This window comes from Molothrus aeneus, chromosome 5, assembly GCF_037042795.1.
Source record: "Molothrus aeneus isolate 106 chromosome 5, BPBGC_Maene_1.0, whole genome shotgun sequence".
NCBI classification, from domain to species: domain Eukaryota; kingdom Metazoa; phylum Chordata; class Aves; order Passeriformes; family Icteridae; genus Molothrus; species Molothrus aeneus.
Genome location: NC_089650.1, coordinates 46,558,878 through 46,586,620, shown reverse-complemented (window position 1 = coordinate 46,586,620; position 27,743 = coordinate 46,558,878). Strand labels below are relative to the sequence as shown.

Sequence of the window (27,743 nt, the reverse complement as noted above, 5' to 3'; positions counted from 1 at the left end):
CTACTGATGAATCCTGAGGCTAGTTACTTATTTCTATAGGGAAATTTTGTAGTGTGGTTTTCCCAGAGAGCCAAGGGGAGCTCAGTTCCTGCATTCTGCTGAATTGAGGCTCCTTAGAAAGCAGCTGAGGACCTATCTGTCTTTCATAGCAAGTGGCCTTTGAGTGTTCTCTATGCCCTGTCCTATAGAGATCGTGCCCTTTCATTAGTAGATTTGAACAGTAGTACTAATTTGGGCTTCATCCAGAGTGAAAAGACTTACGGTATTAGCTCCAGGGTTCTGCCTTAACTGCTGATGGTAGCGAGAAGGCACAGCTGCCTCTGTGAGCCAGGCTGGGCCCTTGAACTTGAGTACATGCAACAGACAGGTGGGGAGAGTTCTCTTTTTCTTAGTGGTGGTTGAAGGTGCACTGTCTCTTTCAGGCACAGGCTGACACTCAGGAGTTCATAAAACAAAGCAGAGCCAATCATGACTCACTGACCAACCAGCTAAAAGACAGAATTAGAGATCTTGAATATGAATTGGACAGGATAAAAGATACTGAACAAGAGAGTACTTTTCAAAAACAATGTATACAGGCAGAAGTGGAAAAGTACAAGGAGCTGTATCTGAAGGAAGTGAATATTAGCAAATGGCAAGCAAAGGAACTTGAAAGGCAAGTCCATATTTTTTGTAGTGGTAATAAAAGTGGCTCTTGTTTCTTCATGCATCTTCCTTCCAAATCACTCTTCTCCACCTGTTTAGAGTCATGTGTGGAAGCATGAGATGGCATAATTCTGGTGAAAGACCTTCCCCTTCATCAGCCTTCTCTTCATTTCTCTTTAGTGTTCCAACAGCAACACCACAGTAGCAACATTATGCCATGAATAGGATACTTTTCAAGTTGATGATTTTTTAACTAGCAGCTTTGTTTGCCATTCTCTATAATCTCTTCATCCTGTGGACCACAGAAAAGATTAATTTGATGTCCATTACTCTTTAAGTATGAATAGGCCCCTCAGAGAACAGAATTGGATTCTGTGAAGGAAAAAAAAAATTATCTTTTTTGGCTTCTGTTTAAGCAGTGGTTCTGAGCTTTGAGCTTTCTTTGGGAAGGGGATCAGCCCAGAGTTGTTACAGAGGTGATGTTACAGAAGAAGCTCTGTAAACACATGGCTTTCACAGAAGGCTTTGAAGCCCTCATGCTGAGCACTCCTAAGCGTTGGTGACGCTGCTCCTTGCACTGAGTGTGACGTCCTAGAAACAGGCCCTCCAAACAAGCTCAGGTCAAATGATGTACTACTTTTGGAGGCTCTTCATCTCAGAAGTCAAACAATAGTTGAGGACCTGGAGAGTAACTCTGGGACAGTGTTGCTACTGAAGGTAACTGTTTGTGTGCTTGCAAATGTTTCAGAGCTAATGAGAGACTTGAGGAAGCCAATGCTAAGCTCCTCCGGGAGCGCCATAAAAGCAAATCGTTAATCACAAGCAGCATTGTCAGCGGAGGTCTGGCTGCAACTCCAGTTCTGTATTCAACTGCACTGGGACATCTTGGCAACTGTTTAGGACTGGACAGAAGTCTTATTCTAGGGGGAAGCTTCCTAAGCCAATATGAGATGATCTTATCATCAAGAAAGAGGTTTGCAGCCTCTGTGGCCAAGGTAAGCATTCTGAAATACCATTCTCGACTCCTGCTGAAGAGTAGCCATATGCAAGGTTCTCCCTTTTAGCCTGAAGTTAGAATCCATTTATTGTTCCATGCCATATTGTCTAATAGGCCAAAGCAACTGCTAATCCTCAGAACAGCTGTATGTTGTAAGGCTGAAGATTTTTGGTCATCAGGGTTGTAAAAATTTTAAACTCTTAAAACCTCTCTGAGTCATAAATAGGAAGTACTGTTAGTGGTCTGTGTACCAGAATTTGAAAGTTGGGGCCTTAGGCAGAGAATGTCTCTGCAGCAAGTATTGCAAGAAGATTTTGGGACTCAAGGCCACTTTTTATATTTGCAAACTGTCAAGCTTCCATCCTAACAGCTGTGCCAAAGGCTGCTGCAAATGAATGTGGGTGTCTAGAAAAGAATAGTGAACTCTGCTAGCTGCAACCAGTGTGAATTGGTGGATTTATGAAACCAGTTTCCCTACAAAATGTTAGAAAGGGAATGTCAGCTCCCTACGCACTCTCTCAACTTTTGTTCTTTTCTGGTTTTATTTTCCCGCTTTCTTGTATTTTAGTGGTTTTTCTATTGTGAGCTTTTTTCCTTGCCTCATGTACATGTAGGCCATGTGTCTCACTGAAGACCTTTGGACTTACGGCTGTTTTTCTTTCTTCTTCAGACTGTTAATCAAAAATCTCTCTCTTCTTTGCAGCCAGATATATGACAAGGTTTGTAGCCTGAACAGTTTAACCTTGGGTGCTATTGCAAATGTTTTGTCTATTTATGCTGCTAGGTTTGATTCAAACTTACTGATGCATTCACATTGGCCTAAAGCTGGAGACACTTTGAACTTGCTGGTTACTAAAATAAATAAGAGGCAAAGAAGACCTTTTTCTTCTCCCGATTAATCCGCTTATGTAGCAGAGGGTCCTGTGGACCTTCTGGTCATTGTGAAGGTTTAATAAACTGGGGAAAGTGCTTTCTTCCAACAGCTCAACTACTATGGCTTTGCTTAGGATTAGTCCTGGTTAGGTCATCTTTTGGTCTAGGCCTGAGATTTCCTGCTTCCTTCCACTACCCATGTCTAATTTCATGTTCTGGAGGGATCCCTCTGCCCCACGATTTTACTGTCCACGCTTGAAAAAAACGTGCAGCTTGTAGGCAGTTGGATTTTTGGTACCACTGAGAAGAGTTTGGCTCCATCTCTGTTACTCCACACCCTGGTAGTTAATACACACAGACAAGGTCACCTGAGCTTTGTCTACTTCAGGAAAGAAACAGTCACAGCTCTCTTAGCCTTTCCACATAGCTCATGTGGCCTTCAGCATCTTCTTGGCCATCACAGGCCATCATCTCTATTTGGGATGATATTTTTAGGTTTTATCATATTGTCCGTGGGGTGTAAGAATGTTTTAGAAGTTTTAACAGTTACATTTGGGTCATATTATGTATATTATGTCTTAACTGTACATTTGATGCATAATTCTAGGCACAACAGGAACTGGATGAAAAAATCACTAAGGAACTGAAAGAAGGTAACGTGTCATTCCATTTAGAGGGTTATTAAGGAAAAAGGTGTCTATTTCTATGTCTTGACATATTTCAAGCCATTATTTTCAACTTCTCCTGCTAAGCACAGAGATTTTTTTCTGCAAGCTTTCCAGTTTAGACTTGAATGTGAAAAACTCCTGCTTCCCAAAATACTGCATAGAATGTTATGCACTTGCCCAGGAAAAAACAAGCAAAAAGAAAATTCATCCACTGCTCCACTCAGAAATACTCAGTTTAGGATGAAGCTGCTCTTCACTAGATTAATCTCCAGCAAAAACATCAAAGAAGCCCCCAGATTTTTATAGATCTTTATAGACTTCAGCCATCCCTTTCTTCCCTGTACATGGATTGCATTCAGTACTAAACCATACCCTACATATTCTCTGCTCTTAGGTCTTGATTTTTTTTTTTTTTTGCTATGATTCATGGCTTGTCTTTGTAGCTTAGGTGTTGCAGTCTTGTTTTGAAAAAGTAGAAGAACATGATCAGGGATAAAAGACAACATTTCTTTAGGAAGAGATGGTTCAGTAGTGTTTAGGCAAACATGAGTTCAATGCTTGCAACATGGAGCCTAAAACACACCCTGTAACTTGAGGCCAGGCATCCAAAGAGGAAATCCACTTGCTTCATGATAGCTGGTCCTCCAGAGTCCTTGCTTTGCAGGGACTGCAGCTGTGTAGTTGTAGTGTTGCAGTCAAGCACAGCTTTGAACGTTTACGGAAAGCAAAGACTTCAGGTTGAAGAGCTCTGCAGGGGCTACATTCAGAAGCCCTGTTAAGGGCCACTGGAGTCATGTGGAGTCCCACAAGATGTTCAGTGTGTAGCCTCTGGAATGTCCATCAGTAGCTTTAGAAATGCTGTTGACTGATAAGCACATGTGCACAAAATGTGTTTCTTCCTTTGTGCCTAGCTCTTCCCTTATTAGGTGTCCTGGGAAATTTTAAAGTCTTGTTCAGATTTGCAGACTATCAAGTAATGTAAAATCTTCTTATAGTGCCTTATTTCTCCATGTCTGCTGTAGAAGTAACATAAGGAATCTTGTCATTTCCCCCCAGCCACCGCTGAACTTGAAACTGGATTTGCTGGATCTTCCAAAAACCTTCATGTGGACCAGAATCCCCTTTGCAGAGCAATAGAGGAGTACCGTGATGTTTTAACCAAAAATTACCTAATTAAATGAAATGCTGTAGAAAGGCTCTGAAGACTTTTTGCTTTTATAGAGCATCTATGGTTTCCCTTCTCCCTAGTTAAGTTGCTAAAACTTGTTCATTGCAGACTGAATATAAACCCTATTAAATGGATGTCAAGCACAGTGCACCCATCTGTTGGGTTTTTTCCTGCATAGCTGGTTTCTTTTGTACTCATGATAAGAACCACATCTGTTTTTTCTGACCAGGAGATTGACTGATCTGGATCCTTAAGCTTGACAAAACTGTCAGAAATGTTTCCTCTTACAGTAGTTTCATTGTGTTGCATTATTCATGTTCTTTTTTTATTTAACAAAAGTTAAACCAAAGTTTCCCTTTATTTTTTCTCATCCTTTCCCTTAATGTGTTTGGAATGTTTCCAGTGTTATTTTCATGCTTAGAGACATGTTTGAGACCTGGAAGTCAAGAAGAAAAACCATTCCCAGGTCTTGCTTGTTTCTTATGGGTTTAATTTTTCCTTTTTTAGAAATTACAATTCTTACCTTTTTGTTTGTATCCATTATTAAACTGTTCTTATCTGAACCCACAAGTCAGGGGTTTTATGTTACTTTTTCTAATTATCTTCCCCATCCCACTGGGTTGGGGGGATGGTGGTGTGTATACAGGGGATAGTGATCATGCAGCTGTGTGGTACCTCAGTTTGGGTCTGAGGTTAAGCCACAGCATTTAGGAATTGGAATAAGTTCTCAATGCATTTCAGTCCTACTGTCAGCAGACATTTCTCCCTTTCTTGTGTTTTATAATTTCCAAGTAGTTTAATAAAAAGAAGGAAGACAAAGGTCTTACTTTGCATTTCTCTCAACTAAAATGAACCAAACCTAACAAATCCAATTGCGACCTACCTGACTCCACAATAACACAGAGTTCATTCCATGATAACTGTATACTGGTAGCCCAAAAAGCGTGAGCCAGTGAATTTGTGTGGTTCTGAATACTCTAATAAGCCTCTTCTGAATCATAGTATATTCTGGGTTGGAAGGGACCTACAAGAATGGATCATCAAGTACAACTTTTAAGTGAATGGCCCATAAAAGGATTGAACCCATAACCTTAGTGGTGTTAGCACCAATCTCATATAGTAACTCCTTTACTGTATTGAAAAGAAAATAAATTTTCTTGCTCATCACTTAAGAGGAAGCCAAAAGAAATCCCTTCTACATCCTGAATGGAAAGCTAGCTGTTAATCCTACCATGTGCATCGGATATAGTGTGTCAGGCTGGACTGGGAGCAAACTGCCCCCACTGGACTCACAACTGTCCAATGACTCTGGAATTCAGAGGTGGCACACCAGAAGCACCCCCACAGCTGCAGCTCTGCTCTTAGAGCAAAAGCTGCTGAAGTCACTGTCTGCAGGATGTGTTCTAACTATCCTGTCCCCTTCAAAGCCTCAGAGTCGGCATTACTGAGACATGCAATCCTCCCAGGCAGCTTTTCTAAGCTGTACCACTTCTTCTATAAATACAGCAGTTGCAAAGCAGGTGTACTATACCAGATTCTTAGCAGCATATTGTTATCAGCCCAAGTCTTTACTGACACTTTTCCTTCCTGGTAGACAAAATACACCAGGTGGTCTAATAGGGGAATTAGCCATACTGGCAAAGGGAAATTTCAGACTGTCATTTTATACCTCAGCTGTACAAAGATTGTGAGCTAAATTATCCAGCTACAGTGAATCATGTTGAAGGAAAGGTGTACCCATAGCAGACTAATCCAAATACCAGTGCTTATGCAACACTTAAGTCACACTTAAGCCCTATTTGGAAATCTCCCTGTGATACACAAGTCTTGTAATGAAACAAGAATTCAGAACAGGAATGAAACATTTCATGCAGTCAGGAAAAGAAACAGCTGCTATTAGATGATACTGAGAAAACTACAGATAAGCATATAGAACACTGAACAGAATAGGAAATACCAAAATTAAAAAAAAAACCCAAACCTAAATCCAAAAAGGAACTATAAAAATTAAATTTAAAATAGATCAAAACTAAAAACATACACTTTGGTATCTTCAACAGCACCCTGAGCCAACACAATTAAAGAAGCAGTATTGATAAAACAGCTGACAGTTGCTTTAGTGACAGAGACTAGCTATTTCTTTTGCATCTTTCTTGGCTAGTAAGGAATGAACAGCTCCAGTTGTACCCATATAAGTTTATGATCCCATCTGCATCCCCTTATCTTCAAAAGCATGAAACTAAATTTTAGCCCATTCAGCTATCAAAGTCACCAACTGAAACTGACATTGTAATCACTGGGTTTCTTATTGATACCATTCTGAAATATTTGACATAGAATTAGGGTTTCCTTGTCTTAGCTGGGGAGTAACCTGTAAAAACAAAACTATCTGTGGCTGAGCATGTGTCCACTTGAAAAGTTGAGATAAAACACTTCCTCCTGAAGAGCAGAGAGATGACTCATGTTTATCCCATGTTACCATCTTGTAAATAAAAACTTGCCTTTCTTCTAAGATGGCTGGAAGAAAACAAATATATCCAGTTAGAAAATGCATTTTGCTCTCCATTTTTCCATTAAATAGTCAGACTAACTATAGAGACACTCTCAAAATGGTTACTAGTAGTTATTTCCTAATACTCATAGAAATTTAGGTTTTGCAGCCTGAATCTACTTAGCTGCAGTTTCAGCAAAAGAGTATTTTTACATCTTTTTAAAATTATTGTTATTATTATTTTGGCTCCTCTTTCTAGAGTCAGGTCTGAAAAAACAGAACACTGCTAATACACTGAGAGTCAACTAATGAAAGTGTCTGTACATCAGTCACCGCAGCAGAAGAGAATATTGCCAAAAGCAAACATTTGATAAAGCTGTGAAGATGCATTCTGGAAAGGAAAATAAAGATTTTAATATATACACCATTCTTAGTGATGAAGGAAAAGAAAATATTTCTAAGGGCTGAATCACCTCCCTACAAAGTGGTATTATATTCCTGTCCAGTTGCAATAAATATTTTTCCTGCTTATCATAATGAAATGCATTTCTCTGTTTGAATTAGGTTTTGTTTACCATCGGTTTTTCAGAAATTCATATGCAAAAAGTAGTTTCTATAGATAGGAAGAATTATTTTGGCAAGGTGTTCCATTAGCCAAATACCCTAGGGTATACTGTACCATGGCATCACCCCCAAATTGTATGGTATCTGAACTACCCAGTAGCATCACTGCAGCAGTACAATATTAATAATTATTCCAAACTTACCCAATATTTTGCTTTCTCTACTACAGTTTCATATAGGCCGTCTGCATGCATGTTTGTATTCCTCTGTGTCGGTGCCAACTGAGCCCCAGTTATCAGAAAGTAACTTTCTGAGTCCGTCATGGATGTTAGGGAAGCTTCCCAGTCTGACCATTCACAAAGCTCTGACAGTCTCACATCCCGAAGGTGTCACAGCTTCCAGCTTCCACTGCTGGAAGCGCAGCCCCCACGGGTCCAGCGCGGTGAGGGCGGCTCGCCGGACACATCTCCCCGCACCTCGACTCTCACACGGTCACACCAGCTTTCCTTACCGTTCGACCCCGCTTTCCAATAGCAGAGTCTCAGATATCTCGTTCCATAAAGCAATTTATTCCTGTGCAGTAACACAGAAACAGCTCGAGCTGGTGCCTCTGAGAAGAGCACCTCCATAAAGAACCTCTGGGCTTCTACAGCCTCACAGTCGCCCCCTGAGCCAGTCCCGCTCTTCCGCCCGAGTGAGTCTTCGGCTCTTGTCCCACTCTCCATGTTCAACGACTTGGCTGGCGCTCTTCATCTCCTTTGCTACCCAAAAAGTCGGCAATTCCAGGCTCCTGCTGTGTCTCCCAGAGTCTGTTCACCTGACTAGCATCACACATCTTCGCGCTCTTGGCTATATCCCGAAGGTTGGCAGCTCACGGCCTCTTGTCTTGAGCTCCCACCCAAAGCTTAACCTGCATCTCAGTCGGCAGCTTGCGATCCCAGCTACCTGGACCAGACATATTCCTCAGCACCTGCTCAGCCACGGAAGTAGATGATGTCTGAAGCTCGGCTCCATCCCCTTTCCTCTTGTATTAATCCTTGCTGTCTGTCCTTGTCACCCATTCACCCAAGCCTGATAGCGACACCCACGCAGCACTGAGTGCCCTGGGACATTAATTCCATCCGAGCACTATTTCCCTCCTAACTCCCCGCCTCCCGCGGCCGCGCCTGCGCCGGGCCGCCCGCGCCTGCGCGGAGCTCGCGGTGCGGTGGGACGGGGCTGCTGGGGGCGGTGGGCGCGGGCTCGGGCTCTGCCCGGGGGTCCCGCCGCGCCCCGGGTTCGCTCCGCAGGAGCCGCATCGAGTCGAGCTCGGTGCCGGGAGCTCCCCTCCCCTGTCCCTGCTTGAGGCACGGTACAGCCCGCCGGTGCTTCCTGCCGTCGCTCTCCTTAGACGGGACTGTGCCTGCGTTCCTGCTGCAGGATGAAGAGGATCTTCGGGTTCGGGAGGAAGAGGAAGGGGCAGCCGCCGGCCGGCAGCGCCTCCCTTCCCTCCCCCGGCGGTGCCTACGAGCTTCGGCAGAAGGACCTGGGCAAGCTACACCGCGCGGCCGCCAGCGGCGACCTGGCCCAGGTGCGGCAGGGACTGAAGAAATACGGCATCGACGGGCGGGACAAGGCGGAGCGGTAAGGGCGGGAGCCGCGGGGCGGTCTCGGGAGCCCCAGGGGCAGCTGTAGGAGCCCCGCGAGCTCCCCGGCGCAGGAGCGGAGCGGCAGCGGCGCTGGGAGGAGTGGGAGTACGGGCGCCGCAGCCCTTGGCTGGCTGTGGGAATCAGCCTTGGGCTGCCAAAAACCCCTTGAATTCGGCCAACTGTCGCCTTACCGTTTGTGACCCGGCTTCCTCAGTGCCCTCATTCCCGGACTCCTATGTCCTTGCCCAGGGGCGCGGGGGTGGAAGCGAGCTCTTAGCCTGGCAAAGGGGGATTGCAAGAGGAGCCTTGTGGCCATTCTCTAGCCAGGGTTTGAAGTCTGAGTGTAATCGCATCCCTCTCTGTGCACCTCTGAGGGCTCAGCCTGCAGGTTCAGTAGCTGAGCTCGAAGGATGTGCTGCCTCAGCTGGGAGCAACTTAAAGAAAGGTGGAAAGCGTGTTGTTTATTGATGCTGCACGCATAGTTGCTTTTTTTGAGTGTGATGCGACAGCCTAAGCCACAGTGTGGTTTTAGGTGGCAGTTAGTTTTTTGCTCTGAGGCTTTGGTACAGCTGATCGGTACCTTGGACTGGAATATCTGGTCAGGAGAAGCTGTTGCATTCAGGCAGGTTTTGTGGGGGGTTTGAGTCAAGCACAGCAAGCACTTAACAGTTCTACCTTCAGGAGAAGCCCTGGGCTGCAGCATAGTTCCTAGTGATCTATCATAAGCAAAAGGGAATCACTTTTTCTGAAAAGGCTCAGAGTCACATCCTTTGTGATGTTCTGAAGAGGGTCTGGTTTTAGCAGAGTAGCTCAGCTTCCTAGGCTGGACTTCTGGCAGCAATAAAGCTCATCTAGTTTTATTGCCCTAAAAACACCTACTAGATTTGTAGGAGGAAACACGTGCAAGGACTTCCTCGGTGGTTGTGTCTTTGTGTGCAAACAGATTGGTTAATTGACATCAGACCTAAGATGTTGTGGTTTGAAGGACTGCTTTTCCTTCTGGCAAGGCTTTAAATTGAAGAAGAAAGTTCGGTTTTCCTGTGCTGGTTATATATTGTGGAAACACAGTATTGCCTCCTTGGAAAGGACTTAATCTGTAGTAGGCTTTTTATGACTATGATAGTTAAACATTACAGGAAAGTCAAAAATTACTTTCCTGTAGTCAGGATCAGAGTGTTCTGCTCTCTGGTTTGCTACATGTTGTTGGAGGCACTTTGGTGCAAATGTGTTCTTGGTTTTGCTTCAGTAGTAAAAAAGCTAGAGAAAAAGGAAAAGTTCTCAAAGTGAGGGTAACCTGTGATATTACTTCAATTCAACCCATCTCTAACATCTCCAATACACTTCTGGCCCATGAATGATCAAAGAAAAACTTGGAGGTTGATTTGCCAGCTCAGATTCCCTGGCTTTGGTCTCTGTTGCTGTGCCACATGTGTAGTCCCACCCTACAGAGGACAATACCCAATGCCTGGGCACAGGAATCTGCAGACTCTGTTCTGCAGTGAAGGAAATGTCCCCCTACTAGCAGATGCTGTGGAGGGTTTTTGCTAGCAAGTCCCAGCTGGTGTGCAGCTACTGTGCAGCTAATGAAGTGTGTTCTTAAGCTTGAGATTTGTAAACTCAAACTTGTGGTCATATCTGTTTATCAAAAAACCCTGAAATTATCCCTGTCTGTGCTAATTCAATTTATTTAATTTTTAGGACAGCTCTGCATCTTGCTTGTGCAAATGGCCATGTGGATGTAGTTACATTTCTAGTAGAAAACAAGTGTAAGCTAAATCTTTTTGACAATGATAACAGATCACCACTGATGAAGGTACGTGGACTATGGTACGTTCTTGCAAGTAAGACTTACTGATTTTGAACTAAATGATGTATTTTTCAGTATTCTTTATGTGGACCTTTGTAAAATCACGCATATTGTGATTGTTGTGGAATGGGCATATGTTAGCTATCTTTGAAGGTGCTCTTAATTCCCAGTATTGGGAAGATGGAGGAATTGCTACAAAGTGAAACTGAAAATGCTGGAAGTTTTTTGTGTTTTGTTTCCAGGCAGTACAATGCCAGCAAGAAAAATGTGTGGCTATTCTGCTAGAACATGGTGCTGACCCAAATCTGGCAGATGCTGATGGCAACACTGCCCTTCACCTGGCTGTCCTGTCTGGTAATACTACTGTAGCAGGGCTGTTACTTCAGCATAATGCCAATATTGATGCCCAAAATAAGGTAAATTTTATATTTGCTAATGAAGTGCTTTCCAAAAGGTGCATTCATATTTTTCTTAAAGTTTTGTTTGGTTGGTTTTTTGGATTTTTTTTAAACTTTGATTTTTAACTTTATCTGCCCTTTCAGGAGGGATGTACCCCTCTTATTCTTGCTGTCTCCGAACATCATGAAGAAATAATGGAGTTTCTCCTTAAAAAAGGAGCTGATGTGCATGCTCGAGATCAATGTGAAAGGTGAGGGGCTGTCAAAACTTTACACGGGTCTCTTTAATATTCTTCAGCTTGACTTGAGAGAGGCATGAGAGTGAGGTTTGAAAAATTACAGAACAAGGAGCCACACAGAAGCAGTTACTTCTGTGTGACTTGTGAAAGATGGTCGTACCTCGGTGCTTGCTGTCGTATCTCGTTCGATACTTTCCATACTGAGGATTGTCTGTGATGCCTTTCTGGCAGGAAGCCTGCCACTAGCTCAGTGGCCTTCCCTCAAATTGAAAAGCCATCTCCTGCATAGTAGTAGAGTTTCTAAGTGTTGTCTGTGTGAAAGCTTTGTTTCAAGATTAAACATTTAGTTGTTTTGAGACCCTCTCTGATTTTATTGTTTATCTTAATGAAAAATTATTGTTCTTTTGTTTGTTATTTTAAAGTAAACTTTTTTGAGGGCGAACAGAAACAAAAATATTTATGGTGACTGTAAAGCAATCTATTTCATATCATATTTCTTGGATCCTTCAGAACCCCACTTATGACTGCTGCTTCTGGTGGAGAGCTTAATGTGATAAAAGTTCTTCTTCGGTATGGTGCTGATGTTTCCCATAAAGACACTAATGGATGGACAGCTGAGGATTATGCTGTTATTCATGGATATTCTAGGTAAATTTTAAACTGTATCATTAGAGTAAGTTGTCAGTTATCAGTGTGGTTTTTGATAATTTTTGATAACAGCACAAAAGTTTAGTAGTGTGCTGAGACTTGTGTTGAAGGTGCTCTCAGTGATGTCTTCATAGAATTATTTAAATTGGAAAAGGCCTCTAAGAATCAACACTGCCAAGCCCACCACTAAATCATGTCCCTAAGTGCCAATCTACAACATCTTTCAAATACCTCCAGGGCTGGTGACTCAACAGCTTCACTGGTCAGTCTGTTCTAATGCCTGACAACCCTTTCCCTGAAGTAATTTTTCCTAATACCCAGTTTAACCTTCCCCAGCACAACTTGTGGAAATGTCCTCCTGTCTTCTATGTATCATTCCAGTGTCTAGTGTGAACTTGGAAGTTGAGGAAAATTTTTACCCAGAGTTCTCTGTTAGATTTCAAGTTTTATTGCTAAGCTCACATTTGCTCAATATAAACTCTAAAATATGTCTGTCTCCTACAGTTATCCAGAGGTGAAACTTGACAGGTACCAAGCAGGAGTTAATACCTTCGTAGGTTTGAATGTGACTGTAGAGTGAATGTGACTGTAGTGAATATTGAAGTATGTAATAGTCATGCAGTAAATGCATATGAGTATTTAAATCTAAATGGCTATGGATGGGATAAGAATAGGTTGGATAAGAAGTGGCTGTTAACTCTTCTATTAAATGGTATATGCAGGTTTGGGATTATTTTTTACCTAATGCATTTTCTCTCTTTTTCTGTACAGTCTTAGCAAACAACTGGCAGAATATGCAGACTGGGAGAACACAGGAGAAGCTTCTACAGGTGGTGGTGCACGAGGCATCACAGCACTTGGCACTCCACACAGGGCAGCAGCTGCTGGCTTCACCTTGGGTGCACCTGCTGTGGACAGAGGAGGTAAGACCCTTCACCACAGAGTAGCTCACGAGGAGAATCAGTGTGGCTTTTTCTTAGTGGGTTTGTGTTTTAGTGCTTACTGTGTTCACCATTTGCTTTAGTGGAGGCATCAGATGGAGTAGCACTAGCTTTGTCAATGTGCTTATTTGATGATAGTTGGAAGTGCTGCTTGTTAGGCTGTGAAAGCATTTGATTTGCATTCTGTGTTCGCTTCTTAGGGTTACTCTCTGTCTGTCAGACTGTCCACCTATTTGGGTTTTCCTTGAGAGAGCTAGGAGGATAGGGAAGGAACTAGGCAAAAGTGTTTACTTTTCAAGCATGTACTTTTACCTAGAGATGGCAACTCAGATTGTGAAAATCCAATTACAAAAGCAGTGGCTTCTACCTGAGTAGTTGTTCCTCTTTCTGTACTTGGGAAGCAACAGAGAAATGAGCAGAAAGGTATGTGTCTTGTTGATTTTCATGAAGTTTGTGTCTTCATTTTAATGTTAATAGTTCCATCTGCACTAAGGTCCTTTTTGCATGTCCAAAATCAGTTATAACTGTTTCCATGTAGGTGCTGTAGAGACATACTTAGCAAATATTATATTGGAAAAGTAACTTTGTTTGCAATAACATTGGAGTGTCTGTGAATGCTGCATTGGCTAGAGCATAGTTTGATTTACAATAAAAATAATAAGAATGCTTTTCTTCCACTTTCAGTAATTTTTATGAATTTTTTTAGAAAATAATTATTACCTTGTGATCCAGAAAAATTAAATTGCCTTGTGATCAAAAAATTAACTCCTTCAGTGAGTTTTAAAAATTCAGCCTATGGTTATGAGCTCAGAGTCCTAGAGGAATCTTAGAAAATTAATACCTTAGTATAAATGAAATAGTGTGTCTTGTACTTTACATTTCAAGCCCTACAAGTGGGAGATTTTACTCTTTCCAAATTTTTAAGGATGTTACTTTGGTACTATGTGGCAAATGGGCAGAAGACACTGCTCTAACACAATTCATTATTCCTTTAAATACAGTTCCTTACTCCATTTTTAAATATTTAAAAATGAGCAAAATATGGGATATTTTTCCTCACTGACCTTTCCTAGATACAGGAATTTAATTTAGAGTCAGGCTTTGTTGCTTTGACTTAGGAACACTTGATTTGACCTAGTCAGAGATTGGGAAAGTTTCTTGATAGATTGCAGGGATTTTTTCTTTAAAGATTTTGATACAGGTGGTTTAACCAGGAAAATGTTGCTTTTGCCCAAACAGTGCACACTGTTACTGTCTCTTAGGGATTAGTAACATAAAGAGAATATTTACCTGCATTAATTCTGCAGTCTCTAACTTGCACACAAAAAGTACAGGTCCTGTAGCAGGAGAATCCTTCTAATATGCTGCAGTAACAGACTTTGAAGCCTCTGTTAGAGGAGAAGTTGGAATGATTTCAGGAGAACAGAGAAACCTATTTCGGAATTATTTTTGTTTCTGTTGCTCTTCTATACAATTTTTCTGGGATCTTCAGTGTTGTATTTGTTCTTTTTGCTGATTTTGCACTTGTTGAATATTTTTCAAAATACTCTCCTCTAATGAGCAATTCAGCCTACTTCAAAAGTTGGCTTTTGTTTATATGAATACTGTGTGATGTGTTGTTCCTTTCGTGCTCCTGGGTCCCTATGGAAACTGTTGGATTTCCATCATAGAGCTCTTTAAAAAGAATTCAGTGATTTCTGTCTCCCAAGTTCAGTAATAGCTGTCCTGTATTATCCCTTCAGAAAGCTGAGAAATGTAGAAGACATGAGAAACCATTCATGCAGTCCTTTCTTAACTCTTTAAATGTATCTTGTTTTGATACAAGTACATTCCTTCCCTGTGGTAAAGTCGACAGAAGGAGGACACCCTTCTGTTCTGAGACAAATGTTGCATCATGAAGGAATTTGGTGTCAGTTAGCTGCAATAACAGAATGAATTCTTGCATTTTACTAGGTGGGATGGGTAGAGCAGATGCATAGTGATTTATATTCTGAACTTGTGTTCCACAACACACAGACATGTACACACACAAACACATCTGTGTGATACACCAGTCAATGCGCCCGTTTCGGTCCGGTTGTGGCCTGCTCTATAGCCCTGGGGGAAACATGCTGCTCTCTTGTCATGTCTGAGTGGTTCAGCATGGTCAAATGAATGTAAGCAGGACTCTTCAAACTGAGGTAGAAGTGGCCTATGTTTGTATCAGGCACCAACTGACACAACTTTTAAGATGAGCTGGTGTAAGGCAATAAGTTACTGGGTTCCTTTTTTAGCAAGGGATAACAAACATGCTAAAACTGTAACTTAAGATGAGTTTGTGTAAATAACTTAATGTCTCAAAGTTGCATGCTGGTCTGAGTACAGGGAGCCAAGATTTCCTTCAAACTTCTGGAGTCTCTCCAAAGTTTGGTTCTTGACACATAAGGATTTTTGAGATGCTTAGAATAAGGACTTTTGTGTGCTGTATGTGTAAGGCACTCTACAACCCTGAAGGAATTTAATTAGCATCTCTGCTAGAAAAGTAGTCAAGTTGAGGGAAATACAAAATTGTCAGGAGAGTATATTTCTGATAAGATGTTTCAGTGTTTCAAAATACTGAAATATAGATGTTTTACAGGGAGCAAGTACATTAAGATACTGTTTTACACTGTCCCTTGAGAGCAGAGTTCTTTAGACTCTGGTTGGGTTGTTTCCAGCACTTCTAACTGTAGAATAGGCTGATAGTTACAGTGTGTTCTCCCATTGCTGTAGCTGTTTTGATGTACTGCTTATGTTTTCCAAGTTTCTGGAAATTCCAGTTTATTCTGATGTCATTGTTCCATCTGTCCTTTCCATGCCTTTTCCTAAATGGATATAGAAATGCAACAATCTCCTAACCAGACATCAAGAACAGGAAAATCAAGGAAAGGTATTTTGTACAGTAGCATTTAAAATATGAAACATGTTGTACAGTATACAGATATCAACACATCTGTGATGTTTATTATCCTGGAGGCTCCTATTTTGATGGTTCTGGTTTTATGAACTACATTTGAGAGCAGGCTTTGCGTGGTTTTTGTTTGATTGCATGTTTTGCCTTGTTCTTTATTATTGAATTTAGTGTTTGCTTTGTGTCATTCATAATAGTAAATATGTTTTTCAATAAGCCCTTCTTTTACTCTGAAATGGAAATGGGCTTGAATTAAAGTGGAAGCAAGCAATCCCCAGAGACTGCTTTTCTAGATCCCATTTCTACTGTAATCAGAGTTCTGTCTGAGAGGTGGCTCATGAACTTTCTCTCTTGCCTTCTAAAGAACAATGTGACTTGTTCTTGGTCACTGCTTAAAGTCACTGTTTACAGAATGACAGAATATTTGGAGTTAGAAGGGACCCACAAAGATCACCAAGTCCAGCTCTTAAGTGACTGGCCCATACGGGGATTGAACCCACAAACTTGATATTATTAGCACCATGCTCTACCCAACTGAACTAATCTATTCATTGGAAGCAAAATTTCAGAAAACTTACTCAGCTCATTTGATTACTTGAGTACTAATTGAAAATATAACTGAGGTCACCCATCAGGCATGATAACTGACTGCTCCACACTGGTGGAGGCATTTTTACTCAGCTTGGGAAATTAGCAGGTAGGTTAGACTGCTGGTTCTTGATTGAGTTAACAGGAACTGTGGTATGTACAATTAATTAATATTATTTAAATATTGTGTGTTTACAAAAGGAAACAGTAAAAATTAGAGACTGTGTTGGTATTTTTAACTGTTAGCTTGTCCTTGTTTCAGCTTCTAGGCTTTCTCTACATGACACGCACACTGTATTTCATTGTCCAAAGGCCCAGTGCAGGTCTGGAGATGTACTCATGAACATTTCTACACATACCCTGTCTTCAAAACAGACAAAATTCCCATGCTCTTTTGTGTTTACTGCTAGTGGAGGAGATGTCTTCAGGCATATGATATGCCTTTGTTTTCCTTTCCCTTTAATGATTCAGCCAAAGACCTTGGATTGGTTGTTATGATAGTTGACAAGAATTAGTTGTCGAGAATTGAGGAACACCGAAATAGGTACTATTGGAAGTTGTGGAAATTGTGTTTGTTTTCCCCTTCTGTTTTGGGAATTGAAGAGCCCTTTTATATGATCTGAGCTGTTGATAGTTGAGAAGGTTCTAGGACTCTTGAAGCTGGATTCCTGGAGGTGAGGTTTCTTTAGTGGATCATGCTGGAGTGCACTCTCAACAAGTTTGCAAATAGCCCTGAGTTGGGAGGATCAGTGGATGCACTTCAGGGCAATGCTGTCATTGAGAGGCATTTACTCTGACATACTGTGTAAATGAACTCTCAGGCCTTTCTAGCAAAATTCAGCCTGGGCAAATGCAAAATCTGCACATGGAAAAGAACAACCCCTTGCTAAAAGCATGGTGGCACTGCCTGGCAGGAGAGATGCCTTGCTGAGGAAGCCTGATGTGTCTTGGCAGAGTGAGCTGAGAATGAGCCAGCAGCAGGGTGCCCTGACAACAGTGTCCTGAGTTGTATTAAGAGCAGCATAGCCAAGAGATTGAGGAAGGTGATTATCCACCTCTACTTGGCACTCTCTGGATTATGTCCAGTGCTCTGGGTGTAATTTGAGCCTCCAGTTCAAGAGAGATTTGTCTTTCAAAATTGAGCAAGCTCAGTGGAAAGCCATCAGATTCATCAGGGACAGGAGTATTTGGCCTTTGAGGAGAGGTTGCAGAAACTGGAATTTTTCAGCCTAGAGAAGTGAATTTGCAGGGGACCTAGCAGCAGCTTCCAGTATATGTGAGAAGACAAAGCTAGGTGCTTCCCAGTGGTACATTGACAGGAGGCAGAGATATAAGAGGCATAAATGGCAACAAAATAGTTTCAAATTGGATGTGGGAACAGTAAAACAGAGAGGCTGTACAGTCTCCCTCCTTGGAAGTGTTTAAGACCAGACTGGATAAAGCCCTGAACAGCCTTCTCTGACCTCATAACTGAGCCTGCTTTGAGAAGGCTGGCTAAGAGACTTCCTGAGGTTCCTTCTGACCTGATTTATCCAACTATCCTACGTGCAAGTCATGTTTGTAACACTGATAAAAGCTTGGAGTGTCCTATAGAATGCCCTGGGTTTGCCACTTGTGTGTGTCTGCTGAATTCCCTTTTTGATGCAGTGTACAGAAGTGTTGGTGATTCTTCTACTTGAGCTTTAGAGATTGATTATGCTTTTTGATTTTCATTACCTTTGCAAAACAATCTGTGTCTGGGTAGAGCATTGGATAGTGTAATGTTAGCATAATGTTATACATAATGCTGCATAAAATAATAAATCTCTGCATGTGATGTGTACTTGTGGGTAAGATGAGTACTTTGGAAGTCTTAATGTCTTGCTAAATCACCACCATTTTGTTAATTGTTTACTAATGTAGGATATTAATGTTATACTTTTTTTTTTTTTTAAGTTTAGGAGTGTTTCTGTGCTTTTTAAACTTCTAGGTATAAGACTCCAAAAGAGATATAGCTCTGGTCTTTTTATTTCCTTTTTTATTTTTTTAAAATTCAGTGTTGTTTGAAGATGCAATTTTGTTTTGGAAATGCAGTCATTTATGCCACCTTGTACTGAATTTACTACCCAAAGCATCGTTCTATTATGATGTGCAGAGTTGTCCATGTAAAATATTTAATTTTTAAATGGTTAATTTTTAGCATGCTAAATTTAATTTCAACATGTTGATTAATGTTTGAACAGCAATAGATGACTTCTCCCAAGGAGACTCAATAAGGTGAGACTTTAAAAATAATAACACTTACCTGAGGAATGACTTGAGAGACACGGTACTCATTTTGCTTTGCTTTTAAAGAAGCTCTGAGAAAGAGGGGAGCGATGACAGTTGGCATACCTCTGAGGAAGAGGAACTTGATTTTACCCCCAAGGTATGGTGCATTTACAGGAAAAATATCCTGTAAAAATAAGGGGTTTGAAGGCAAATTCTTTGGAACTGAAAGAAACTGCAGCTCCAGCCAATATTATTTTCTCTTTAACACAATCTCTGGCCTGCCAGCCTTCCTTCTGCTGTTTTTCCTAAAGGACCTATAGCTGTGACAGAGTATGCAGTAGATTTGTAATTTGAAGCCAAAAAGCAGTAGGTGACAAGATAACCACATAGTTTTATATTTTTTCTTGTTCATGTGAGTCAGATTTGCAGACTTCAAAAATTTGTGATTTATTATTATAACCTATCCTGTTCTTGTCCAATCATTGTTATTGTTTTCTGTAAATTTGGGGATAGATTCCTAAGTGATAAAGGACATTTATTTATCAAGATCTGTAAAAATCCTCATCACCCAGTTCTCCTTTCCTCAGCAGGTTCCTCAAGAGTACTCAGTGAGCAGATGAGTTACTCAAATGGGTCATCTATTTTCTTCTATAAGATGACATTCAGTACTTGCATGTGATCTCACACTGCATGTTTTTCCTCATTTTTTTAATGCTTGGGTAGTACTCTTTTTGTTAGTTACAAGCTCTTATGTCTGCTGTTTTTACTAATGATCTGTAGAATTATGAACTTCTGAGTGATGTCTGGAGCATCATCTGTTGCATTGGCATTGTGCTGTAATGTAGAACCTGAGTGTGGTAGCTCAACCCACTCTGTAATGCTGGAGATGCAAGCATGTTTAGTTTTAACTTGATTTTATTTTCTTGTACTGATTTAAATAGAAATGATAGATTTTTCTGCCATGATTTTGAGATTTAGGGGTATTTTTTAAGTGTACTTGCAGGGACTAAATTTATGCATTAAGTATGGGGATATTAACAGTTACCTTGTGTACATTTGCAAGTAAGCATCCTGAAAATGCACTTTTAAATCTAATTGAATTTTACTGAAGTATTGTTCGTATTAGAAACAGATTTTTAGAATAGTTATGCACGTAAACATTTTTGGAAACAATTTGCAGAAGGGTGCCTGCACATACTTACTGAATTGGATATGAGAGGAGTGTTTGTGTAGTTAGAAGTATAGGATGGAGCCAGCATTATCATAAGGACAGTGATTATATTTACTGTTCAAGATTTGATGTGAACAAAGGATTGATTGTTGTTATTGTTAAAAAAAATCTTAAATCTTTATTTACAGAAGCTGCAGAAGCCAAACCTAACGCTGTTAATGAATGCATCACAGCAGTTCAGGAAAAACAGTAAGTTAATTTGCAAAAGGTTGGATGATATATTGATATATAAGGTAGACTTGCTAAGTAGGTTTTTTTGTCAGTTTGGTTTTTTTTTTTTTAATAGTAAATGAGAAAAGTAGCATTTTGTAAACATGGCACTGTTTACAATTCAGAATAAAATAAGTCCTTAAAATGAAGATATTGATCACCTCTTAAGCCCCTTTCCTTCATCAAGTTCATCCTCCATCCTGCCCAACCTCTCTATTTCTAGACATTCCCAAATGGTTCCTCTCTTGTACATTAATCTGAGAACATCCCTATTACTGTTTACCTAATTCTTTCTGTTCACATGCATTTTTATTTTTTTTTTTGTACTTTAAGATGATGGTGGTGGTTCTAGAATTGAAAGTCCTAAGTCACCAAAGAAAAGTCTCAAACAAAGAATCCCATCAGGTGCAAATGTGAACAAAGGGGACAGTGAAGAATTGTTTAATCAAGATGTCTCAGCTGCAAGCAACCTGGATGAAGAATTGGAGGAGGAGGAGGAAGAAGAAGAGGATGAAAATGACAATGAAGATGGTGATGAAGATTATGAGGAGGAGGAGGAGGAGGAAGATGATGATGAAGATTTTACTGAAGATGAAAAGGAGGAGGAAGAGTTGAAGGATGAAGGAACTCAGTCTAATGAAATACTGGAAGAGGAGAAAACAGAACCTAAAGGGGAAATTAATCAGAAATTAGAGTATTTCAGTAAAGCCAAGTATGAAGGGGATGCTCGATGTGGAACAGGAAATGTCTGTGATGATGATGAAATAAGTAAAGAACGTGATGAAAAGTTGGAGGAATCTGTTGTTACTCCTGTGTCTTTCATAGCTGGGTCTTGTGAAAGGTTTCAGGAAAATACAACATCAGTGTCTCCAAAGATCATGAATAATGAAATATCTTGCAAGTCAGTACCAAAACAAGCTGTCTTTCAAAATCTAAATAATCTGCAAGATATGCAAGAAAGCTGGAACAGAAAAAGCATGATTGAGGAGAAATTTCACAGAAGTGCTGACTCCTGTTTTCCAAACTCTGAAGGGACAGACTGGAAAAAAGAGATACCTCAGCCTCTCTTAGATAGTTGTGCTGTTAGGGAGAAAAGGCCAAACTTCAGTGATGGCTTTGAAAGTGACAATAATTCTTGGTTAGCAGAAAAACCCCTGGGACCTGAAAGGGAAAGACCAACGTCTGTCATACTTGAACATGTGGATGGTGAAGATACTGAAGAAGAGGAATATGAAGGAGTAGATGATCAAGTCTATAAACCACTGACAAAAGAAGGTGAAATTTTGCACTTAAATAAGCAAGAAGAAAATTTGAGAGCAGCATTTCATTCAAGCAGTGAAGTAAGTATATAAGGATGATTCAATCACAAGGGTATTTTCTAAGGGTCAGATAAGTAAGAAACACATACTAAACCAGATTTCTCTTAATGCTTATTTTTCACATATATCCATCTTTTGATCATCCATTTTTGATGTTAGTGTCTTACTTGGAGTCAAAACAGTTTCTTTGCTATGGTATGGTAATATAGTATGGAAAAAGAATAGGCAGCAGACTCTGGAATCAGTTAGATTTTTCTAAGTTCTATGTTACAGCTTTTATCTGTGAAGTTTTACTACCATTTAGGGAAATTCATGTTTTGATAGCTGAAAGTGAGGAAACAAAAAGAATTTTATATAAGATCAAGAGCAGGAAACAAATGATTTTCCATGAGGCAAAATAGAGGAAAAAGAAATATGCTCTGGAATGTTGGAACTTAAATGAAGCTGGAGTTAGACTAACATGAGGAATTGCTTATGGAGGAACAGCAAAGATAATGTGTGTTACTGTTCTTTTCAGCTGTTTTCATTGGTCTCTTTTAGGAAGAATCATCTGAACATGAAGAGAAGGAGGGTGCTGGCAAAAAGCTACAAATTACAGTTGCTGAGGATGTGAAAAATTCTGTTTGTAATGATAGGCACGAAGTCCACAAAGCTTCAAAGGACAACTCTGGTGAGAGAAATGACTTTGTAAATCCTGACCCAAGTTCTTCCTCTACAAATATTAATGCATTGAAATGAGCTAAAATGGTGATTGTCTCCTATGATAGCAAAATTTTCTCTTTCCTATGAGTCCCAGTGGGCATTGGCAGAGAAGGAAAGCAGATTGTGTTGCTTTTCATTCATTCTTAAAGAACTGAAATTGTAGCATTGGGTATGACGCAATGCAATACGAAGCAGATGCCATTCTTGATTTGTTGCTATGTTCTTCCTGAAGTGATGTGAACAAAATGCACAGATAACAAAGAGAAGGAGGACTAGAGGGTCTTGAGTGACAGCAGTATTCCCTTTTATCACGAGTACTGTCACATTGAATGGCTGTAATTGCTCTTGGCTGAAGCCAGGGAAGGATTTGAGTCAAGCTGAGAGAAAACTGTTCAGTGCCTCACCTTGTCCAGTTTTAAAATGTAGAAGGTCTCTCCAGCACCACATGTGTGTGCTTGAAAACATTACCAGCCTAGTCAGAGAAGAGCACTTTGGTACTTACCTGAGGTCTGACAGTAGGAAGACAAAGCACCATTTCCATTGTCTGTCTCCAGAGATGTTACTAGAGCATGTGTAGCTGCTGCTCAGATGCTGCACAGGGGGCACTGGCAGAACCTGCTGTAGTGTTGTGCCTATACCTGCTCATCCACCTATATGTGTTTTACTGTAAGTATGTATCTGGCATAGTGTAAGTAGTCAGAGTTCAGATTGGAACCAGCCTCTTCTGGAGTGGGTGCCCTCACAGGCATCCAGGTCCTTGCCCCTTCTTTATGTGTATGTGTCCACACAATTGAATCCGGAATCAATTTTTCCTAATGGAGTAGCTTAAAATAGAAATACGATAGTAAAATCTGGCTAGTAACCCCCTGAGACTGACTCTTAAAATTGTAGGGAAGAGGTTTGAATTTTAATTCCACCCTCCCCAAGACAGAAATGGCTTTTGTGTGTTTGGTTTAAGTGTTTGAGGTGTGAGCCTCTATTTTTAAATGACAATGCTTAGGTGTCTAGCTTCTGGGAAGGGGCCGGGTATGAACTTTGTCAGGGAAGATCTTTCCTAGTAGCACAACAAAGGGAGGATTGTTTCTTGGTGACTTTGTGCATGTTAGTGTGAGGAGGTTTTGGATAGTGTTTCTGTGGTACCCCCTGTACAATGGAAAGTGATAGCAAATGCCAAATTTTGGAGCTGTAGGCTGGAGACCTTAACTCTGTATACAGCAGAACTGCAGGATACTGAAGTATCTTCCTGAATGTTACCCAAGTATGTTGGATATTGCCTGTAGCTTTGTTAGCTGTTGGGCATAGCTATCTTCTGATAGAAAGGAAGCAAAAGAAACTGGAAGTGTAAAGGAGATAACATGATGTGTCTGGGTGGGAAGAAGCACTTGAATAAAACTTGCTTCTTAGTTTGTCCTCGTCAATGGAACCTGCACCTTTGGATGTACAAACACTCAAGCGCCTCACTTCTTACCTTATTTGTAGGCGGCCTTCCAACAGTGGGAGCAGAGCAAGAGGAAGATGCTGAATCTCCCTGGGATTCCGAGGTACTCTTTGTGAAGGACACAAGGGTTTCCACTGCAGGAAGTAGAAGAAAGATCCAGAATCACTTGAGAGCTTCCTTTTCATTTGGACACTACTGTTGATAAGGCTTATTTCCTCTTTCCTTCCTTTTGCTGTATGTTTTTAACTGGGGGCCCTTGAAATAATTCTGCTCTAGCCCAGCTGCTCAGTTAGGATTGGGATGAAGTTAGGGTGAGCTAATGGCTTGGGTCACAGCAACTGGCTGAGTTTGGTTTCTGGTATAGTCCTGAAACAGTGAAGTTCCTTGCTGCTTAAAATACTCTGACCTTTTCACAGAGGCTGTCAGGGTTGTTGCATTTTCACCATACAGCCCCAGTCTGCTGACCTGGTTAGCTGTTGCCCTTGGGCTCTACAAGCTAGATGGCTTGCTGCTTCTGAACAGATCCTCTCCACCTTTTGTAGGTTACTCTGGCCCTCTTGACAATCATGTTCAACAGAGGTGCACTGCACATGCTGGCCCTGTTTGCCTTTTTCATTTTTTCTGTCCATGGCAATTAGCAAGGTCTGTAGCTAAGTCCCTCTGGCTCTTCTTTTGAGAAAAAAGAACTCTTCCCATCCCCTTCTTAAAAATACAAGGCTCAAACATTGTTAGTTTCAAGGTAATTTTAAGCTCTGCCTTGCTAATCTTTGTTCAGTCCAAATGGCTCTTGCAATTGGGAGCAGCACTGTGTTCATTCTCTACTGCAGGGAATGTCAGTACCAGCTTGAATGTCATATACAATTTCAGTACTAATGCTGGACCACTGCAGACATGTAGCTGTTGGTTCACAACCTGTATCTTGAGTTACCATGTTAATTCTTGTTTGTGGTTATCCAGTCTGTCAAGGTTTGTCAGGGTGGCAGAATAGTGGCATGAAGTTTTTGCTTAAGATCTGAAAACTAACACAATTGCTGTGATTTTCCAATATACTGTGTTTTGATGGATTGTTGCCAAGGGCCTTAAAAACCATTTTTGTATCTAGAATACACTTAGATACCGTGCTACATTAATTGGTTTAGCGGGAACTTTTTATATAGAAATGAGTTGAAAATGCATTTGTACTAATTTTCATTCATGTGTTTTAGGTTACACAGGCAGATTCTGAAATGCCAAATAAGATACCATGTGGTGTGCTGCTCCCAGCTGCAGAGAGACATGGAACATGCTCCCAGTTTGTTTCAGAGGAAAGTGACAATGGTAACTTCCTGGTGGGCTAATGTTTGTCTGTAAGCATTTATAAGCTTAAAGTAAACTTTTATCAGTGTCTGTCCTAGAAATGCTGTCACGGTGTGAGTGCAAACCATACCTATGAAGTTTCAATTGTTTGTTAACTAATCACAGCACTTGCTGGCCAGTTTGTAAAGGAAATTCTTTGCATTATTTGTGTTCTTCCAGTGAGTATCTAGTTTTTTTGATTTAGGTTCTTGTTTCATAGTGATGACAGTGTATGTCTATTAGGACTGACCATTCTTAGATGATAATGCAGCAGAAGACAGCTGTGATCTGGCTTAGCATTTTTGTTGCCCCTGGCTTAACCTTTGATAGCATTTTGATAACTTTATGTTTTGCTTTGCCTAGGAGCTAAAGTAGGACTACAAGTACAGGGATTTTTGCTGAGGATTTCTGCCTGGAGTTCATGACACTGTCTCTTGAGTGTCTTGAGCAAAACTTTACAAGTTTCCAGGAGTTTCAAATGTAGTTGTTAACTATTTGTCACGGAATTCTGCTTAGACAAGAATTCTACTAAGACAGGTTTAGGATCAGTGTGAAAAGATGGTGAAAGGTGGTTATGGTAATCTTTCTAAGGTCTTTCCACACTGCTGAACCACCAGCTTTACTGAAATTGAATACTGTTTGTTTTTTAATGCTGGTTTGGATTTTTTAAAATATAAAGTATAAACAATTTTATTTAAATAAAAAATTCTTGCCATGGAGCCATTCTTAATAATTCTAAGTATCCTTTCATATACTTCTTTAGTGAGAGGACTCAAACCATAACATGACTTAAGCGAAGGATTTGAGAAGTATAGGTGGGATTGTGTGGGTGTGGAAATTATTTAATATTGAACAAAATTTTAAAAAATATTTGGAACTATACTATAAATGTAGATTAAAACCAGACAACATTTGTTTCTGTTGTTCATCTGCAAGCTAAACCACAACAATCTGATGAAAACTGCCTTGATTTTACCTTGTTAGATATGTATGAGGTTTCTCTGTCTGCACCCATGCTTTCTTAGTCCCATCAATGGAAAAGAAAATGCTCCTCAATATTAAGCACTTGTAGAATAATCACAGTCGTAGTACTGTTTGATGATCATTTATTGCAACAGACCAGCTTTGGCTTTTGAAATAATCCTTTTAGAAAGCAGGATTCAGCTCCTCAAAAGAACTAAATATTTTAATCTTGTTCTGTTAACAAGCATGACCTTACTGCTTCACCTATATTGTCCTAGTTATGTGATAATCATTTTTTAAATCCAAGGTGTATGATGGGAAGTATGCATTGTTCTTTTCTTGTATACTAAGACACATGCTGCATGATGAGGTAAATGGAATGTTCAGTATTGTACTCTTGATGAAATAATGCTTGTGACTAATACTTAGTTGTAGAAACTACTGATGTTGAATGGAGTAAAATGTACCCACAATTTAAAAAAATAACATTTCCCAAAATATTTTTCACTTCCAGGCTTTTTGGAGAAACCCAACAATTCAAAGGTAAGTATTTGTTCATGTTAGACTGACTACTTATTCTGCTCATTAAATAGTTAGTAGTTACTTTGAATTTGATGTTTTAACATTGAATTCTCTTTCATAGCTGAAGACTCCCACTTCTTCTTTGGAAATGAACAAAACTTCTCCTGAAAACAGGCAGCAGAAATCAGGTAATATTTGCCTTAAGTAGTTCTGGATTTGGCTTCATAATCTTTTAGGAGTATTTAATAAGGCATCTGTTTTATCTTTTGCAGATCTATTGCAGGAATTTGATTTAGAAGATGTTGAGGATATTGAAGGTATTCATGACCGTCCCTTTGTCATGTTCTTTCATGGACAGACACATTGTAATCGCAAATCTTCTCTTAATTTTAAATTAATCGTTCTAACAAGGTGTTCTGGAAGCAGAAGGACTACTGAAATATGCACCTGTACATGTTTGCTCCCTCCTACAGTCTACCCTTCCATGATGTAGGCTTCCTCCAGCATACATGTTGTCATCTCCCCTTTTCAGGCAGTCCTGAAGGTGGAGGAGCATTGATGCCTTGTGTCTTTCCTGCCTTTTCCCTTGTTCTCTGCCAGTTACACAGAAATTTCAAGATTGGTTAAACACTATGTGAAACAGATCTTATGGGCTCCAAAGATCCTAAAATCTTACTTGAAGACTGAGACTTCAAACTCAACATAGCTGCTGTTGAAAACTTCTCTGATGGGCAAGACTAAATGGGAGTTAGAGTTGCTTTTGATTACAGCAGTCTTGATAATGATAACTTAGGATACCCTCTGCAGTAATTTCTGTGGTGCTACCTACAGATGTTCCTTGACGACCAGCACATCTGTCTGGTTTTACTGCTGGCTGGAGCCTTCATCTGTACCAGCAAACAGCTTGGTATTGGGATATCTAATAAGCATGAGTTAAGTCTAAAGCACCTCTTGCTGAAAAACAAGGAAAAGGGAAAAATGCCTGTGTTCCTTGTAGAATGTTATCCTTAGATAATCCCTAATTATTGCTGTTATTATTGTCTTTAGTATTTATCAGACTATCTGAAATGCGTCAGTTATCAAGAGATCATCATAGCAACCCTGTGAAATAAGTGCTGTCAATCCACTAATGACGGTTGTGTAATGCCTTGTACTGAAATACCCAACAATGAAATCTACAAAAAAATCT

The 27,743-nt window shown here is 40.4% G+C and overlaps 1 protein-coding gene and 1 long non-coding RNA gene across 3 annotated transcripts in view; one reads left to right on the top strand and one right to left on the bottom strand.

Moving 5' to 3' along the window:
• Positions 1–6,195: 6,195 nt before the first annotated feature.
• On the bottom strand, positions 6,196–8,537 carry LOC136556809 (uncharacterized). Its single transcript, XR_010783699.1, has 2 exons — positions 7,610–8,537; positions 6,196–6,868 (listed from the first exon to the last, which is right to left on the bottom strand). It is a non-coding gene; the product is annotated as an uncharacterized lncRNA (long non-coding RNA).
• Positions 8,538–8,811: 274 nt separating this feature from the next.
• The window catches only part of ANKRD26 (ankyrin repeat domain containing 26), a 47,596-nt gene continuing 28,664 nt past the window's right edge, over positions 8,812–27,743 (top strand). Inside the window, exons 1-17 of one of the 2 annotated variants that reach the window (XM_066550565.1) lie at positions 8,812–9,029; positions 10,733–10,847; positions 11,084–11,257; positions 11,384–11,490; positions 11,989–12,126; positions 12,898–13,049; positions 15,925–15,975; positions 18,807–18,840; positions 18,919–18,991; positions 20,194–20,254; positions 20,609–21,615; positions 22,135–22,264; positions 23,776–23,837; positions 24,940–25,051; positions 26,547–26,575; positions 26,676–26,742; positions 26,827–26,871. In XM_066550565.1, coding sequence (XP_066406662.1) covers positions 8,827–9,029; positions 10,733–10,847; positions 11,084–11,257; positions 11,384–11,490; positions 11,989–12,126; positions 12,898–13,049; positions 15,925–15,975; positions 18,807–18,840; positions 18,919–18,991; positions 20,194–20,254; positions 20,609–21,615; positions 22,135–22,264; positions 23,776–23,837; positions 24,940–25,051; positions 26,547–26,575; positions 26,676–26,742; positions 26,827–26,871 — 2,560 coding nt within the window. In that variant the 5' untranslated portion in view covers positions 8,812–8,826. The remainder of the gene's footprint in view (positions 9,030–10,732; positions 10,848–11,083; positions 11,258–11,383; positions 11,491–11,988; positions 12,127–12,897; positions 13,050–15,924; positions 15,976–18,806; positions 18,841–18,918; positions 18,992–20,193; positions 20,255–20,608; positions 21,616–22,134; positions 22,265–23,775; positions 23,838–24,939; positions 25,052–26,546; positions 26,576–26,675; positions 26,743–26,826; positions 26,872–27,743) is intronic. The other variant, XM_066550566.1, reaches the window with a different exon arrangement.